The sequence below is a fragment of the Sebastes umbrosus genome, chromosome 21, assembly GCF_015220745.1.
Source record: "Sebastes umbrosus isolate fSebUmb1 chromosome 21, fSebUmb1.pri, whole genome shotgun sequence".
In the NCBI taxonomy this organism is placed as follows: domain Eukaryota; kingdom Metazoa; phylum Chordata; class Actinopteri; order Perciformes; family Sebastidae; genus Sebastes; species Sebastes umbrosus.
In genome coordinates, this window is record NC_051289.1 from 8,248,236 (window position 1) to 8,263,941 (window position 15,706).

A 15,706-nucleotide genomic window follows, 5' to 3' on the forward strand; every position below is an offset into this window, starting at 1 on the left:
ACAAATTGTTCTCTAAAATAATGCTGCAAGAGTGCTGCTGCACTACGGCCTGCAACCTTTAGGAATGCTCTATATGAAAACATATCCATTTAACTTTAAAGAGGACCTATTTTGCTTTTTTGCTTTTTCCCTTTCCTTTAGTGTGTTATATAGTTTTTTTGTGTATGTAAAAGGTCTGCAAAGTAACAAAGCCCAAAGTCCAGGCCAAGTGGGAGAAACATTGCTCCTGAACTGCCTGAAACGCCTCGCTTGAAGTCCCGCCTTTTCTTCTGTAACGTGGTGATGTCACCAAGTAACACATTTTGCATATGACCTGCCAAGCGGCTAGTTAGGCCTCAAACAAAGCTAGTTAGATCGGAGCTGGAGCGGAGTCCGAAGAGTTTGGTTCGGTTGACCAATCACAACAGAGTGGCAGGAGCTCGAACAGAGCGTTTCAGACACAGGGTGAAACAATAAAGTCTTTTTTGAACGTTAAAGCATGTAAACAACCCAAAATACAATCTTGAATCTAAAGAAATAGCATAATATGTCCTCTTTAAACTTTATATAACTGGGAAAGCCACAGCATGAGACTGGATTGCAATGTGGGTGGTGCTGTGGAGGCATACTGGGGGGAGATGGCTTCTCCCATAGCAGCTGTACCACCAGAGAATCTGATGTAAGACATAAAACAATTTCTATCTGAATACATGTGGATACATCCCCTCGTTTCTGAGGAGCTCTCGTGCTTCACGCGTCGACATTGTTGTTTTTGGCAACAGAGTGAATGTACCAGTGTCGAGACCAGGCCAACTGTTCCACCACCATTACCAAAGGCCTTTGGTGGCGACTGCTGAAGTCCTGGAGAGGTGTAAAGTGTGTGGAGCGGCCCGGGCGATCCCTCCCACGTCTCTTTACTCATGCTGTCCCGAGGGGAGGTGGACGGCTGGCCAACTGGTGTCACTGCTCCTCCGCCAGAAAGCCACTGAGTCACCATGAAAACGGGGCAGAGATTTGTCTCATCCTTTGTCTCTTATTTATTCTGCAACATCTTGTGGTTATTGACCGTCGATCCACACACTTATTTTTGTTATTTCAGCATGATTTTAATAGTTTTCTTCCCCAGTGTGTGTTGCTTTGTCTCATGTGATGGTGTGTGGTCTTTTTGATGTTTCATCGTGTCCCTCTGTGATGTCCACAAACTCTCTTTCATCTCTCCTTTATGTAACATCCTGTTAAACCTGTCGAGGGAGCGTCCATCTCCATTCTAATAATACAATCTTTATTACTCGTTTTCATCCTCTTAAATGTGTCTTAACTTATGGTGATATTGGCTTCAAAGATTAGACGAAATTTTTTTTGTTGTTTACAAAAATTTATTCATACAAATCTTACAACACTTTTTTTTTAAACATTTATTGACTTGACCCTTGCAGATCGCCATTTGAAGTAGTAATCTAATGTTCACTTTCTACACAGTAAATATATATATATATATCTTTGAAGATTATTTCATTTTTAGTAAGGCTATTGGCGCTTTCATTATCATACATATGATGCTTCATGGAGACGGGAAACTGATCCTTCCCTCTTATTTTCACACAAATCTAGTGCTCTAAAAACAAAGTGCAAAGGAAAAGCAAGCGAGAGCGCTTGACGTCTAAAAGCTTGGATGCTTTCCTATCAAACGTCCTGTGCAACACAAAAACAACACAACAGAAAAAGGTGAAATGTAAGCTGATGATGTGCAGCATTGTAGGGCCACTAAATAGCCATCTGTGATTCATGGCGATTTTTAAAGTCGATGCAAGGCACCACAGCCGCAAACTGCTTCCTGCGTCACAAAGCCTGGAGGAGAATGCAAAATTAAAGAGAGATTGATACAGTAGACACAGATCGAAGAACTTTTTTTTTTTTACCCTGCTGAACTCGCTTTTTCTGCAAAATATGTATTCCTGCCTCACAAATATGTGTGCAGATGGGGGGAATGTGATTGCTTACAGTCAGTTTTTTAAGTCTTATCTTGTAGATTTGACTCAACTTTTCAAAATCAGCATGTTCTTGATTCTTTATTTGTTTTCTCTAACTGTTTTCTTCTTATGTTCCTGCATCTCATCCTTCCTCTTCTTTAAATCTAATCAGTTATGGCAGCCTTTAAGCCACTTTAAACATCTAAACACAGCTTTTTCTTCATACAATGTGTTACAAAATTAGTTTAGTAACAGATAAAGCATGACATTAGACTGGGAGCTTCTTGCCAGCAGTAAAGTACATTCTTCAACATACAGTTTGTGTAGAAATGTGAGAGTAACAGAACACAAAACAACATCCAGAAATGACAGGATATGTATGTTTGCAGTAGTCAGAAAGCAAGCAAAACCATCTAGTTGGAGTCGTCTGCACGGATGCGGTGGCTAGTGCAAATTACTTTAATCATGCAATCTACTGGTTTTTTTTTTAGTTACATTGGTTCACATGACAGAAAAAGGGAAGCACAATAGACCCAGAAGGTTCAAACACAGAAGTTCAAACTGCCTCGTGTGTCTCTCACAAAAGAACAAATCGATGGTCACCATGTAACAAGTATCTTCTTTTTTTTTATGCTTTTTTTTTTATAAATTTGCCTGATGGTGCTTTAGATGCTAGTGATACTTATTATATGGGCAAAACCGTCAGCAGAAACCAGTTGATAGAAAACACAAGATTTACATGAGTTAAAGGTGTAAGCTCACTCTGTAAAGACTACAGAAGAAGAAGAAGGAGAAAAACCTCAGAAGTACTCTGGTCCTCATCTCAGATTTAGTTTTTTTATCTACTTTAAAAAACTATCATTTTGAATGTGTTTAAAGCCAACAGGGCTCTCGTGTGATCAGATCTACTAAAATAATCATCCTTGCATCCATAAAGAGGATAAATCAATCAGCACTGATATGTATAACATATCAGTCTGAGCAAAGTGTCTCCACATTGTGGGATTAGGAGGGATTAAATGTGTGAGACTCGAGAGACAGGAGCACAAATGAGGCAGAAGAAGAGTGTTTGAAGGCGAGAAGAAGAAGAAGAAGAAGAAGGGAGGGGCATGAGACGCCCCAGCGAGAATTGCGGCCTCGGGAAAGAGCCTGAAACTCACCGAGAACTGTTTCAGCCAGTCTCCCAAAAAAGCCTCAAACTCATCCCCGTCCGGGAGGGCATCAAAGTCTATCTCTTGTAGGATATGGTGAAAACCTATGTCTTCAAGGCTGTTGTGAATAAAGACAACTAAACTCTTAATGTCACTTTACAAAAAGCAGCATTCAATACATTGATTGTCTTTTAAACTATTTATTTTCTCCCACAATTTGCTAAAACGTTTAAAAGACAGGGCTGTTTTGGAGCATGGCAACAAACTGTCTCCCCTCAATAAATAGGTCTAAAAAAAATAAATCAATGAATACATAAATAGATTTTTTTTTTTTTTAGAATGAACAAAAAAATTGGTCCACAAAGTAGATATGTGTGTCCTCAAGTGCTTTAAAGTACAAAATAAAAAACAATATTATTATCAAAATATTCATTTTAATGGCTTACTTCATACATAAATACATGTTTAAGAACACAAAAAGCGATCCACTGATTGTTCAGATCTCAAAATGACTTCATGTGGGGCTGCACACTTAAGTTTTTTGATTTTTTTATGTTTGTTCAGGAGGGGGAGGATGCTACAAATATGCCAGCCGGCGTCCTTTGTTTCTAATTCTCTGTCTATACCTTTTCCCCAGGACTGCTGCCAGGTATTTCTTGACTGCCATTTGCTTCCGGTAGCGGCTGTAGCTGTCTGTGAAGATCCCGTCTGAGTGTCGCTTGGAAAGGGGCTCTGAGCTGTCGTCCAGCGTTTTCCCCCCGCTGTGGGAGAGACAAGAGGGTTCACTATCATCACACTGATACATTCATATTCACACGACCCCCCCTCTGTGTGCTGAGGTGAAGAACCTCATCATCTTAGAGGGGAAATAAATCAGATTGTGTGTGCAGAGCTGTGCAGAGACACAATCTGTGTCCTTAATTTGGAGCCTTTTAGGGAAAATAATTCAAGTTTATTCCATGACAAAGCATAGACTGTGCTTGCAATGTCAGAAGATTTTGCATTAAGAATCTTTGCCTTAATTCACATAGAGATATGTTCTCTCTTTGTTTAACTTCTAGCCCATGCCAGGACAATCTGTCCCATATGTTCAACCTGCACTAAGATGTGATGGGCGTGCTCATAAGGCTTGAGTAACTGCCTCCTCCCTCCTCCCTCTCCTCCATCAGGAACCACTGGGACTCCATCCTATAAATTATTCATATGGAAATAAATTTGAACCTGTGCTGGTTAATCCTTCCCTCACTGCCTGAAAACGACTCAAATCAATCATTGGTGCTCTTATATAGCATTAATTAAGGCTGATTCAGAGGCATGCTGGGAGATAATGGGACATGTACAGTACATATAACAGAGTGAATAATAAAAGATCAGTACAAAAGAAACACACACACAAAAACGCACACAAGACAGTACCATAAAAGAAGAGGTGATCAACCAAGAAGGTGTTCTTACCCTACACGTTTTGCCATCAGAGAATGCAGATATTTCCTTGCTGATAACTGACCCAGCGCTTTCCTGTAGGCTTTATTAAACATGCCGTCTGCGTGCCTTTCCGTTCTGGGATGACACACAGTAAAATCACCACACACCCAGAGCAACAGAGGCAACAATTTCAAGTAGCTGCACTGCAAAAAGAAATCTTAATAAGGCAATTATGGTGGAATTTAATGGGCCTCATGCTCTATTTGTTTGGGAATATAAAAATATTTTATTACTATTATTGTGCCTTTTTTAGTTTTTTTCTAAAAATTAATTTTTCCAGAATATTTTGCTTTGATTCGACATTTTTTTTGGCAGAATATTTCACCTTTTTTTTATTTCAATTCTTAAGAAGTTTTGCATTTTCATTACATTTTTTCATAATTTTCTTGCAGTCTGAAGATAATTTAAAGAAAGCATGCTTTTACTCGACTAAGTTCCCCTGGGAATTCACTTAAAACAGACTATTTTGGTGGATGCATGTCTCCAAATAATAAAATAATCATTGTGTTGAAAGTTACTGACAACATTTCGACACAAAAACGTACAACATACGTGGACAGAAATAGGACTAATACAGCAATGAGACGTTCAACACACGGAGATGTCTCCAACAAGACAACAACAGGTTTAATAGTCACCTTTTCTCTGGTGGGTAATACAAAGTGTAGACGTCGTCAGCCACAGACGGAGGGCTCCTCACGTCCATCTGGTCTCTGTCGTAATCCAGGGACTGTAAGGAGTTCCCATCCTCATCATAAACCTCATTGTCCAGTCTGGAAAGATGAGACAAAGTGAGTGACATTAAAATATTATTGGCATATTCAGAAACCAATTTTTTTGTCTTAAATTTTAAAAAAAAAGCATTATTCTATATAATTATTTATTATTTCTGTATTTATTTGTATTTATTTTGCAATAAAAAAACAAACATTTTTTTCTCAATTTTCAGTAAAAAACAGATCTTTAAACCTTTGTTTTTTACATAAACATTTTCTATTAATTATCTAATCACATAAATTGATCTATTAATGGCTGCAGGATAAATGGAGACACTGTACCTCACTGCCTAATTGGCATTACAGCCACTCCCTGGTGAACGTTTCCCATCTATTATAGCTCCTATCCTATTATCCAGTAATCCAACAGGCTATTATAGGTAAGGCAAGGCAGCTTTATTTGTAGAGCACATTTCAGCAACAGGGCAATTCAAAGTGCTTTACATAAACATTCAAGAACATTGCAACAAAGTGCAAAAGAACATTAAGACATAATTAAAACAGTTATAAAAACATTAAAGATTAGAAAATAAAAACAAGCTAAAAATAAAAGCTATAGGATAGAAGCTAAAATAGAATATAACATACAAGAGTAAAAGCTCTAGTGCAGTATATAAGATCATTATTATAGCCTCAACCTGCACCCTGCTGCTTATTGTGCAAAGTGCCAAATCCTCCTTTTCAAAGCAAAAAAAAAAACAATCAACATGTGTAAAGTGACACTTAAAGGATAAGTAAGAGAGTACGTACCTAACACTGGGAAAGCTAAGCCCCACAGGTGAGCAGTGGATGCTGTAATGCATTATGATCCCATAGATGAGTAAGGCTAAAGTCGCTTTACTAGACATTGTCCTGCTGCAAAAAAAACAACACAGTAAGTGAGTGAACAACTCTTTCTTGTTACTTTCACACCTTTAAGTTCCTAAAAGCAAACAATAAAGCATGCACACCTGACTTCTCTCCAAAAAGTGCCTCCTCTTACCAGTTTGTGAGATGCTGAAGACCTCAACTGTGAGAGAGTGAGATAGGATCTCTCTCTATCTCAGCCTCTCTCTCTCTCTCCCTCCTCTTCCTCTTCCTCTATTCCCCTCGGTGTGAAGCTCCTCTTCAGCCTCCTTGTGCAGCTCAGTTCTGGGGGATTTTTTTCTACGTGTAGTCGGTCATGGAGAGAGCTGCTCTGCGTCCTGAACTTAACTCCCCTTGGTTTTTTATGCATGAATTCGAAAGGCATGGCTTTTTCACTTGGCACGTAGGAGGAGGGGGTTTGGAGAGGAGGAGGTGGGAGGCTGCGTCATCGTCCCATTGGAGAGCATCTTTCTTCACGTCAATGAAAAGACCCCGAGCCACGTCATAAAAAAGAAAAAAGAAATGGATCCTGGACTCAAACATTAATTACATTTTTTTTTTTTTTTTTTTGTCCTTTCCTTTTTTTTTTTTTTTTTTTTTTTTTTCGGTATTGTCTTATTTATTGTAGTATTTATCAACTGTACTGTACTATTTATAGATTTTAAGGGCTGAGAGAGAGCCAGGGTAAAATGCATTTCATTGCATTTCACTGTACACTGTACTTTTAAATGCATATGACAAATACACTTGAAACTAGAAATAACAAGCATCTAAATATCAGAAACAAATGATAATAACTGTATATAACCTATACAGATCTGGGACATATAGGTGAGTTGATTAAAATAAAGTCTAAAACTTATTTTTCTGAGTTTTTTTTGGTCCTTTTCTTTTTTTTTATTCCTTTTTTTTTTGGTTTGGTTTGGTTTTTTTCAGGTATTGTCTTATTTATTGTAGTATTTATCAACTGTACTATTTATAGATTTTAAGGGCTGAGAGAGAGCCAGGGTAAAAATGCATTTCATTGCATTTCACTGCAAACTGTATTTTTAAAATGCATATGACAAATAAACTTGAAACTTGAAATAACAAGCATCTAAATATCAGAAACAAATGATAGTAACTGTATAGTAATCTATACAGATCTGTCTGTATAGACTGATAGAAGTCTAAAACTTATTTTTCTGTTTTTTTTGGTCCTTTCCTTTTCTTATCATTTTCTTTTTCTTTTTCTTTTATTTGTGTGTTGTTTTTTTGGGTGTTTTTTTTGGTATATGTTTCATTTATGTTGCTGTCGGATTTAATTCATTTATATGTGTAAATGTAATTGTTTATGAAGTTAACTCTGCTTATTTAATGGTGCAGTAATATTGTTATAGGGATGGAGGGTGAGGGGGGTTATAATTAGTTTATATAATTATTTATTATTATTTATTTATCTAAAAGCATACTATGTGATGTAGTTGTGTGTTGTGCGTTTTGTATGTTCTTTCTTGTATGACTGTAGTATGTTTCTTTGTTTTGACCTGCCAAGGGACTACAGATGTGAATTAGCTTAAAGCTATAATCTGGTACTGTGCATCAAATGGTGACATTTATGTTTTAAACTGTACATGGTCCCTTTTAAATAAAATAATAATAATAAAATAATAATAATAATAATAATATTTTTGGGGATTTTGTACAGAATACCAATAAAATGACTTTGAGCAAAAAAAACCAAAAAAAATTAAACTGAATTAATGACAACATTTGACGTCACTCCAATAGGATCACATGGGGCCTGGTGGGAGGAGAGGGAGCTGTCCAGTGCTGAAATGTAACTGACGGCTTCTCTTCTGCAAAAAAAGTTTCCCTCACTAAGTCATCAAAGAGATATCTCTGAGTTGGCTGACTTCATTCATCAGCAAACTTTTGAGTTATTTTATCCCCATGTTTCACTCCTCTACCTCTGTTAAGGTCAGACGGCAGGCTAAGTTACACAACAAGATACTTAAAGGTGCAGTCAGCGATTCTAATCCAGTACACTTCTTGTCAAATTCAGTGAATATCTCCTCACGGTACACTAGCTGTCCATTCTCTTTGTGCTCCAAGGGTCAACCTCCACTTCTGAAAAGTGGTGCTAATGCTGAAGTGCCTTAAACTTGCATTCTTTCTAATATCCAGCAGGGGGCGACTCTTCTGGTTGCAAAAAAAAGCCTTGAAATTGCTTGTTTTATTCAACCACAATTCAAATATATTCAAGTTTATAAAGGTATAAAACAGAGATAAAAAAGCAAATCCTAACATTTGAGGATGTGAAACTAGTGAATGTTACTTAAATGATTTATCAATCATACATTAAAGCCAGTGGGAAACTCCGGGGTCTGAAAAGTGAAGCCAATGCGTAAGTGCCTTAAACTTGCATTCTTTCTAACAGCCAGCAGGGGGCGACTCCTCTGGTTGCAAAAAGAAGTCTGATTGTATAGAAGTCTATGAGAAAATGAGCCTACTTCTTTCTTGATTTATTACCTCAGTAAACATTGTAAACATGAGTTTATGGTCTCAATCGCTAGTTTCAAGTCTTCATCAATACAGCATGATGTTCATTTAGTAAATTATGGTCCCATTTAGAGTCAGATAGACCATAAAGCAGGGTATGCTTTAGGGCGTGGCTATCTGGTGATTGACAGGTCGTTACCACGGCGTTGTTCGGTCTTGGAGTAGTCCATGTTTTCGTCTTACAACTTTAACCTTTTCACAGTGTATTTTCAGTTCATGAAAGTTAATTGTAACATTTAGGTTGCCTAAAAAAGTCATATTCAGCGTTCAATTGTACTTAGCTCCATCCTCTCGTGTCACTTCTCGTTGCAAGAAACCAAGATAGTGATGGCCAAAGTGCAGAACTCGATGCTTAGAACAGCATACCACAAACCAATGGATGACGTCAAGGTGACTACGTCCACTTACAGTATGAGTGGGAGCAAGAGGGACGGTAAATCTGGGTATTTGTTTGGGTGTTGAGTTCAAATATGAACAATCTTTCTCCAGAATCGCTGGCTCAACCTTCAAGTATTGTTTGAACCTGAATCATCTGGTTGAAGGATTTGGATTAACTTTTTCATTCTTTTTTTTTGGTTTGTGTTTCTTATTTTAGGCTTCTTGCTGTATTTCTCATTTGCAGAAATAAAATAAACGTCACTCTCATGTGAAGGCCATGTAGCTCCAAAACATCAGCGTTCAATACAGGTTTGTTTTCAGCTTTGTGATGATGCATTTTCCAGATATATTTAACTATTAGCTATGATGTTGAGGAGCTGTCCCGTTCTAAAATATGACTGACGGTCTTTCTTCTACAAAACGCTGGCACCAAAGAGACGTCTCTGAGGCAGCTGACTGATTCATAAATATATTTCCCTTTTTTTTCCATGTTTCATCTCAGTTTCAAGCTCACTTATAAAACCAGAAACTTGTCACGTATCAGTCATCTGATCGTCTCTTTCACCACTTGGTTTCAGTTGTCATACATGCAAGAAATGTATGACACACCCAATTCAAATAATCAATGCAGTGGTGGAAGTAAAAGTACCAACAATATCAACATGCTCCATTACAAACATTCAAACTGCATCATTATCTGTAAAATTTATAAAAAGTAAAAGGACTCCTTCTGCAGGATAATAGCTGTTGTCAGTGAAGTATTATCACATAATTAGATTGTTCATTCTACTAATTGTATATACAGTTAGGTAATTTAGTCCAGTGGTTTCCAACCTAGGGTTCAGGCCCCTTCAAAAGGCCACACGATGAATCTGAGGGATCGTGAGATGATGAGGAAGATTTTATACTCATTTATTTTAATCTTTTTTCTTTGTGAAATAATCAGCCTGTTTTCATTCCCAGGGCACTAAATACCGATGCTTTGTCATGGCCGCCGGTGTTCGATACCGCCGCACAAGGCACATTCTAGGGCCGGTATGAAACGCACCAGGCGTTCCATTAACTACAATGTAAACCCATCCGCGGCAACAGTAAACGCTCCGAGAAAGTGCACCGGGAGTGTGGTGACGTAGTTTAAAGAGCAAAAGAGACATTAAGGGCAGGTACATGGGTCCAACAAATACAAAGCTTTCATACATGAGACCGCTGTTTTGCATCCGTGAGTCACATTACAATCAGCTGTTCGTTTGTGTCCCATCTTCGCAACGTTAAGTGTCATTTTCACTGCACAAACGTAGTAGTTTAAAGCCCAACCATGTTGTTTTTTCCTAAGCCTAACTAAGTGATTTTGTTGCCTAAACCTAGTGATGCCAAGGTGCGTGATGTGATAAGCTGGGATGAGAACCTGCTAGAAATAATGACTAATCTTACCACATTGGGCCTCTAACTGTATTTAAATGGAGCAGTCTGATAAGTTTAGAGGGGACGTCACTCTTTGATGAAACTGTTAACAACTCACAGACATCTGAAACATGACAAGGAGCCCCAGCTAAACTGTTTTTTATGTATTAATCTGAAAAGTAATTAGTAACTACAGCAGTCAAATACATGTAGTGAAGTAAAACATTCAATAGTTCCCACTGAAATATAGTGAAGTAGAAGGATAAAGTACCTCAGTATTATTATATATTATATATTATTAACCTTTATTCTCATGTGGAGGCTCTCATGACTTTATTGTCTTTATTAATCACTATTCACTCAGCTTCATCCACACAGGTGTCAGCACCACGTGTTGAATCTTTAGTGGGTGATTCAGACCGATCGATCCTCGTCTGGCTCTGACGTCGTGATGCGACCGTTCAGAAACACTTTGACTTCTTAAGATTTAGAGAGGATGAAATGTGGGAAACGGTCTGCTGAAGCGGAACACTGTGTTCACTCTGAGAGAGCACCGCACCCATGTGGTTATGAGGAGAAAGTGCACTGTAGTGTGTCAAGGTTTTTAAGTAGTCTTATACAAGATACAGGATCTATCATAGTAGGAATTACCAAACTGTATCAATTCAAAATAAAGAGAGCAAAATCACCGTTTTAATTGTGTTAACTTATTAGAAGTGGAAGCTGGGAACTAGATGATGAGGCTATAGGGTTTTCAAATGGGTCAATAAAGTCTAAATAACATGTTCATGTTTGTTTTATAATGGCAAATACTGTACATTGCTGCATGGAAAAAGACCTTTGTGTGTGCCTTTTTGACCCTTTAATTATGATTAACACAAGACAATCATAATATAATCAGGATTGTCTCATGTTGAGTCAGTGATAACAGTAAAATGCTGATTACACGGCTGGATTTGATCATTTTTTAATCATGCTTTTAATCAATATTTGAGCTGTTGTTACCAGGATGTCACTTTTTTATCATCTAATTACATGCACAGAGCTGAGAACATAAAGTAGATAAGAATATTGACTCATTGCAACCATATACTGTAAGTGCCTTCCTGTAAGAATCATAGTGGAATATTAATAAACTCGTTGCCCTGTGTGATGCTTTTCTTGCCACACTCTTATTACAATGAATGCATGTGTTGATATAACATCTGGATTATTTAGTGAAGCTGATAAGCAATGTGATAAATGTAACATAATACGATAAGTTTTAAAAAATGACTCCTTACAGTAACTCATCAATGACTCACTGTCACACTGTAAAAGCTCTTGTTTGATCAGATGTGTCTGCAAACAGCAGCTGCCTTCATTTCACACTGTTTAATGTCTTTATACTCGGAAAGAGAGCTGTGAGTGATCATACCAGTGTGTGTGTGTGTGTGAGCTTTATATCACCGGAGAAAGAAGAACATATGACTCAATCTAATTTTAGCACTGTTAGCTTTTTATAGCGCCTGCTGGTGTTGACATGTGGTGTTTAAAGAGCTTTATTGAAGCTACCGTCTCATGATTCAAGTATTTTACTGCTCAGCTTTTACAACGACAAGTGTTGACAGAGAGTGGCTTCTTAAATCTAATATGTACAGTGTGTGTGTGTGTGTGTGTGTGTGTGTGTCAGCGGAAGGGCTTACTAAATGAAAGGGACATTAAAGGAGTTATGAAGATGCAAAATGTACAACCTGTACATTTCATTTATTATCTATTTAATTTTACGCGCCATTGTTTTTGTTTTTTTGCTCCTTATTTGCAGCTTATTACTGTAAATAAGTGCTCCTGTAAGAACCATTTATCTCCTCAACATCATCTTTTCATGAGTTAATAAAAACAGATTTGTCTTCAGCTTTGTGATATGATTTATTTAAAATAGTTCTATGTATTTTTAAATGGTTTATTTGGCTTAAGAAGAAGGAGAATTTTCTTAACCCATAAAGGAACACTTAATCCTTGAGACACTACTGTACATTGTTTTTTTCTTTTAGGCTCATTGCTGTAAATAAACAATAAAGCTTTGCGGTCCTGTCAAAACCATGTAAAATTACTATAATACCACTCAGTATACGAGTAGTATCATGTACTAGTGATCTTGCAATATTTATGTTCCATATATGGCCATGAAATATTACTACAGGTCAGTTTATATATAGCAACTTATATTTGCAGTGGTATATGTAATGGCAATTTTCATATCTGCAGTTAACACTGTACCTTTAGATAATCTCAGGGCCTCATATCTAGCAGACCTTGTCACCATAAGCATTAAAACAGTGACCCGACAGTTTTATCTTCTGTGACTATAAACACCAGAGGGCTGAAGTACTTGTTATGTCTTGTGATGCTCTGTTGTCTGTTCTGTGCTGACGTAATGATACACTTTCTATCTTTCTCTTCTTTGCACTTATCTGTGTGTTATGCTTTAGTATGCATAAATACTGACTACTCTTTGTGTTCAGGGCTCACTTGCCACAGTCCACTCAGGTGGCTGTGCTCGTGAGTCCATCTGCAGATGCTTTTCTTATTAATATATGCTTTTTTATTAAATTTACTTGAAAGACAAGTTGTTACCTTGGTTTGTGTCTTGTTTTAACAGAAACTGCCACCACATATATTTATGATGTGGTTGTCCTTTAGCAGCAACTATACTAATGAGTGACATGGCCCTAGACCTAAAGCGGACGTCCAACATCAAACATCATTAAAAAAAGGCCCAGCAGAGGGTGTAGTTCCTGTGCCAGCTCATGAAGTTAGATAGAATAAAACTTGATCTGGGTAGAACAAGGCCAATTGAACAACAATGAAATTATATCCTCTAAGTTATGACAGGGTAGAGTGTGTACTGTTAAGGGAGTGCTGCCTTACTGCAGCGGCCCGGGTTCAAGTCTGGCTCAGGCCCTTTGCTGCATGTCATCTCCTCTCTCTCCTGTCTTTCCCGTATCTCTCACTATCAAATAAAGCAGAAAAAAAAAAAAAAAAATAGATAAAAGAATAAAAGCCAATAAGAGGAGGGAAATAAAAGAGGGATAAAAGGGAAATGTGTAAAATAATATTATTAGAGGAGGCATTAAAACAACCAGGCACTGGCAATGTTGCATCCTGAGCCATAGCTTGTAGTGCACGGGCACAGGTAAATTAATATAAATATAATACTTAGAATAGTAATAAAACATAATATAATATAATAACAATTACAATAATAATAATAATAATAATAATAAAAAAATCTACTGCACGGTGTTGCCATATTGCAACAAACCATTCCTTTGCCACTTCCTTAAATTGTAAATAAAATTAAACACTAACACAGATGGCAGTTATGACACCAGTTTATCAACAGTTCAATGCCACAGTTGGCCACATGGAGCATATATACCAACCACACAGTCTAACAGATTACTTACCTTACTTTACCTACCTAGTAAGGAATTTAACTTGTCCTTTTTCTATATTGAGCTCCTCCAATAGGAGAGCCTGTAGGGCCTATGTCTATTTCTATCTTGTGTCGTCTTGTCTTTTAAATCTTTTTCACTTTTTTTTAGAATTGCTTTTCTGTGATTTTATCCATATTCTATGATATTTTACTTTTGTTTTACTCTCTGTGTGTTTTTATGTGTTTAGTGTTTTTTTTGGCTTTTAGTTAATTTCGTTCTCCTTGTGTTTTAATTACATTGTTTTTATTATAAAGCGCTTTGTAACTGTGTTTTGAAAGGTGCTATATAAATTAAAAGATAAATAAAGTTTTTTATTATTATTATTATTATTATTATTATTATTATTATTATTATTATTATTATAATTATTGTCATTATTGTCATTATTATTACTTTTACTTGTTTTATTATTATTATTATTATTAGTAGTAGTAGTAGGAGTGGTAGTAGTGGTAGTATTGTCATTATTATTACTATCACTCGTATTAATATTATTAGTATTATTATTAGCAGTAGTAGTAGTAGTAGTATTGTCATTATTATTGTTATTGTTATTATTGTCATTATTATTACTTTTATTCGTTTTATTAATATTATTGTTATTGTAATTATTGTTATTATTGTCATTATTATTACTTTTACTCGTTTTATTAGTATTATTATTATTATTATTATTAGTAGTAGTAGTAGTAGTAGTAGTATTTTCATTATTATTACTATTAATCGTATTATTATTATTAGTAGTAGTAGTAGTAGTAGTAGTAGTAGTATTGTGACGGTACTGAGTTCCCCAGACTTTAGTTGTTCAGTCAGAAGACTGAAAAACAGTTCCCATCCACATAATAATATAAAATAAAATGCCTTCTTAATAATAATAATGAACAAATGCCTCTATATTAACAAACAATTAAGGAAACTGAAATATTGGTTTGTGTTTTTCCTTTTACCCTCCTTTAAAGTTTTCCCAAATAAAATACACTAAAAGAAATGGGTATAAAGGGTTTCATTGAAAATCAACAAATGAATAGAATACAAAAATACAGCCTACAGGCGTTAGGCTATTGTAAGGCAAGCCAGATCGTTGCACAAATAGTACCTAAACGTCCCAGTGCAGGAGTCAACACTCTCAACAAACAAAACACAAAGATCACAGAATCCCAAAAGGGCCCAAAACAGACCAGAGTTTCTGGTAAAGCTGCTAACACATGTTGCATTGAGTGAAGGAGAGATCAGAATGACACTGGGTGTGCAGTTTCCCTCCTCTTTTAAGCCCTACAGAAAGGGCGTCGTTACACCCTGATTGGCCAAGAGGGGAATGCACCAAGCTGCTCTCAACTATCATTTAAGAGCCAGTCCCCACACCCTGCGCAACAGGTGAACTGAATAACCCTCTAATCACTCAGCAACTCAACCAAAAAAACACCAGGGAAAAGGGAAACAACAGCAAGCACCAGAGAATTGGCAGCTGCCACAGTATTGTCATTATTATTACTATTAATCGTATTATTATTATTATTATTATTATTAGTAGTAGTAGTAGTAGTAGTATTGTCATTATTATTATTATTATCATTATTATTAATGTAATTATTATTACTTTTACTGGTTTTATTAATATTATTAATATTAGTAGTAGTAGTAGTAGTAGTATTGTCATTATTATTACTATTACTCGTGTTCTTATTATTAGTAGTAGTACT

The 15,706-nt window shown here is 36.4% G+C and overlaps 1 protein-coding gene across 3 annotated transcripts; it reads right to left on the reverse strand.

The window, feature by feature from the left end:
* Positions 1 to 1,332: 1,332 nt before the first annotated feature.
* adcyap1a (adenylate cyclase activating polypeptide 1a) lies at positions 1,333 to 6,678 on the reverse strand. Of its 3 annotated transcripts, XM_037757644.1 has the most exons (7): positions 6,344 to 6,629; positions 6,112 to 6,216; positions 5,224 to 5,358; positions 4,556 to 4,660; positions 3,727 to 3,861; positions 3,110 to 3,218; positions 1,333 to 1,827 (listed from the first exon to the last, which is right to left on the reverse strand). In XM_037757644.1, the coding sequence occupies exons 2-7, from the start codon at positions 6,207 to 6,209 to the stop codon at positions 1,819 to 1,821; spliced, it is 591 nt and encodes a 196-aa protein (XP_037613572.1). In that variant the 5' UTR covers positions 6,210 to 6,216; positions 6,344 to 6,629; the 3' UTR covers positions 1,333 to 1,818. The 3 variants fall into 3 exon arrangements, with proteins under 3 accessions (XP_037613572.1, XP_037613570.1, XP_037613571.1); XM_037757642.1 differs by having other exon boundaries at positions 1,333 to 3,218; positions 6,344 to 6,645; XM_037757643.1 differs by lacking the exon at positions 4,556 to 4,660 and having other exon boundaries at positions 1,333 to 3,218; positions 6,344 to 6,678.
* Between the last annotated feature and the right edge of the window lie 9,028 nt (positions 6,679 to 15,706).

Excerpts from the sequence above, each read along its gene's own strand:
- adcyap1a (XM_037757642.1), bottom strand. The coding sequence starts at position 6,209 with ATGTCTAGTAAAGCGACTTTAGCCTTACTCATCTATGGGATCATAATG. Across the intron at positions 5,359-6,111 it reads CTTAGCTTTCCCAGTGTTAG|ACTGGACAATGAGGTTTATG; the intron begins GTACGTACTCTC and ends TCATCTTTCCAG. Across the intron at positions 3,219-3,726 it reads GCAGCAGTCCTGGGGAAAAG|CCTTGAAGACATAGGTTTTC; the intron begins GTATAGACAGAG and ends TATTCACAACAG.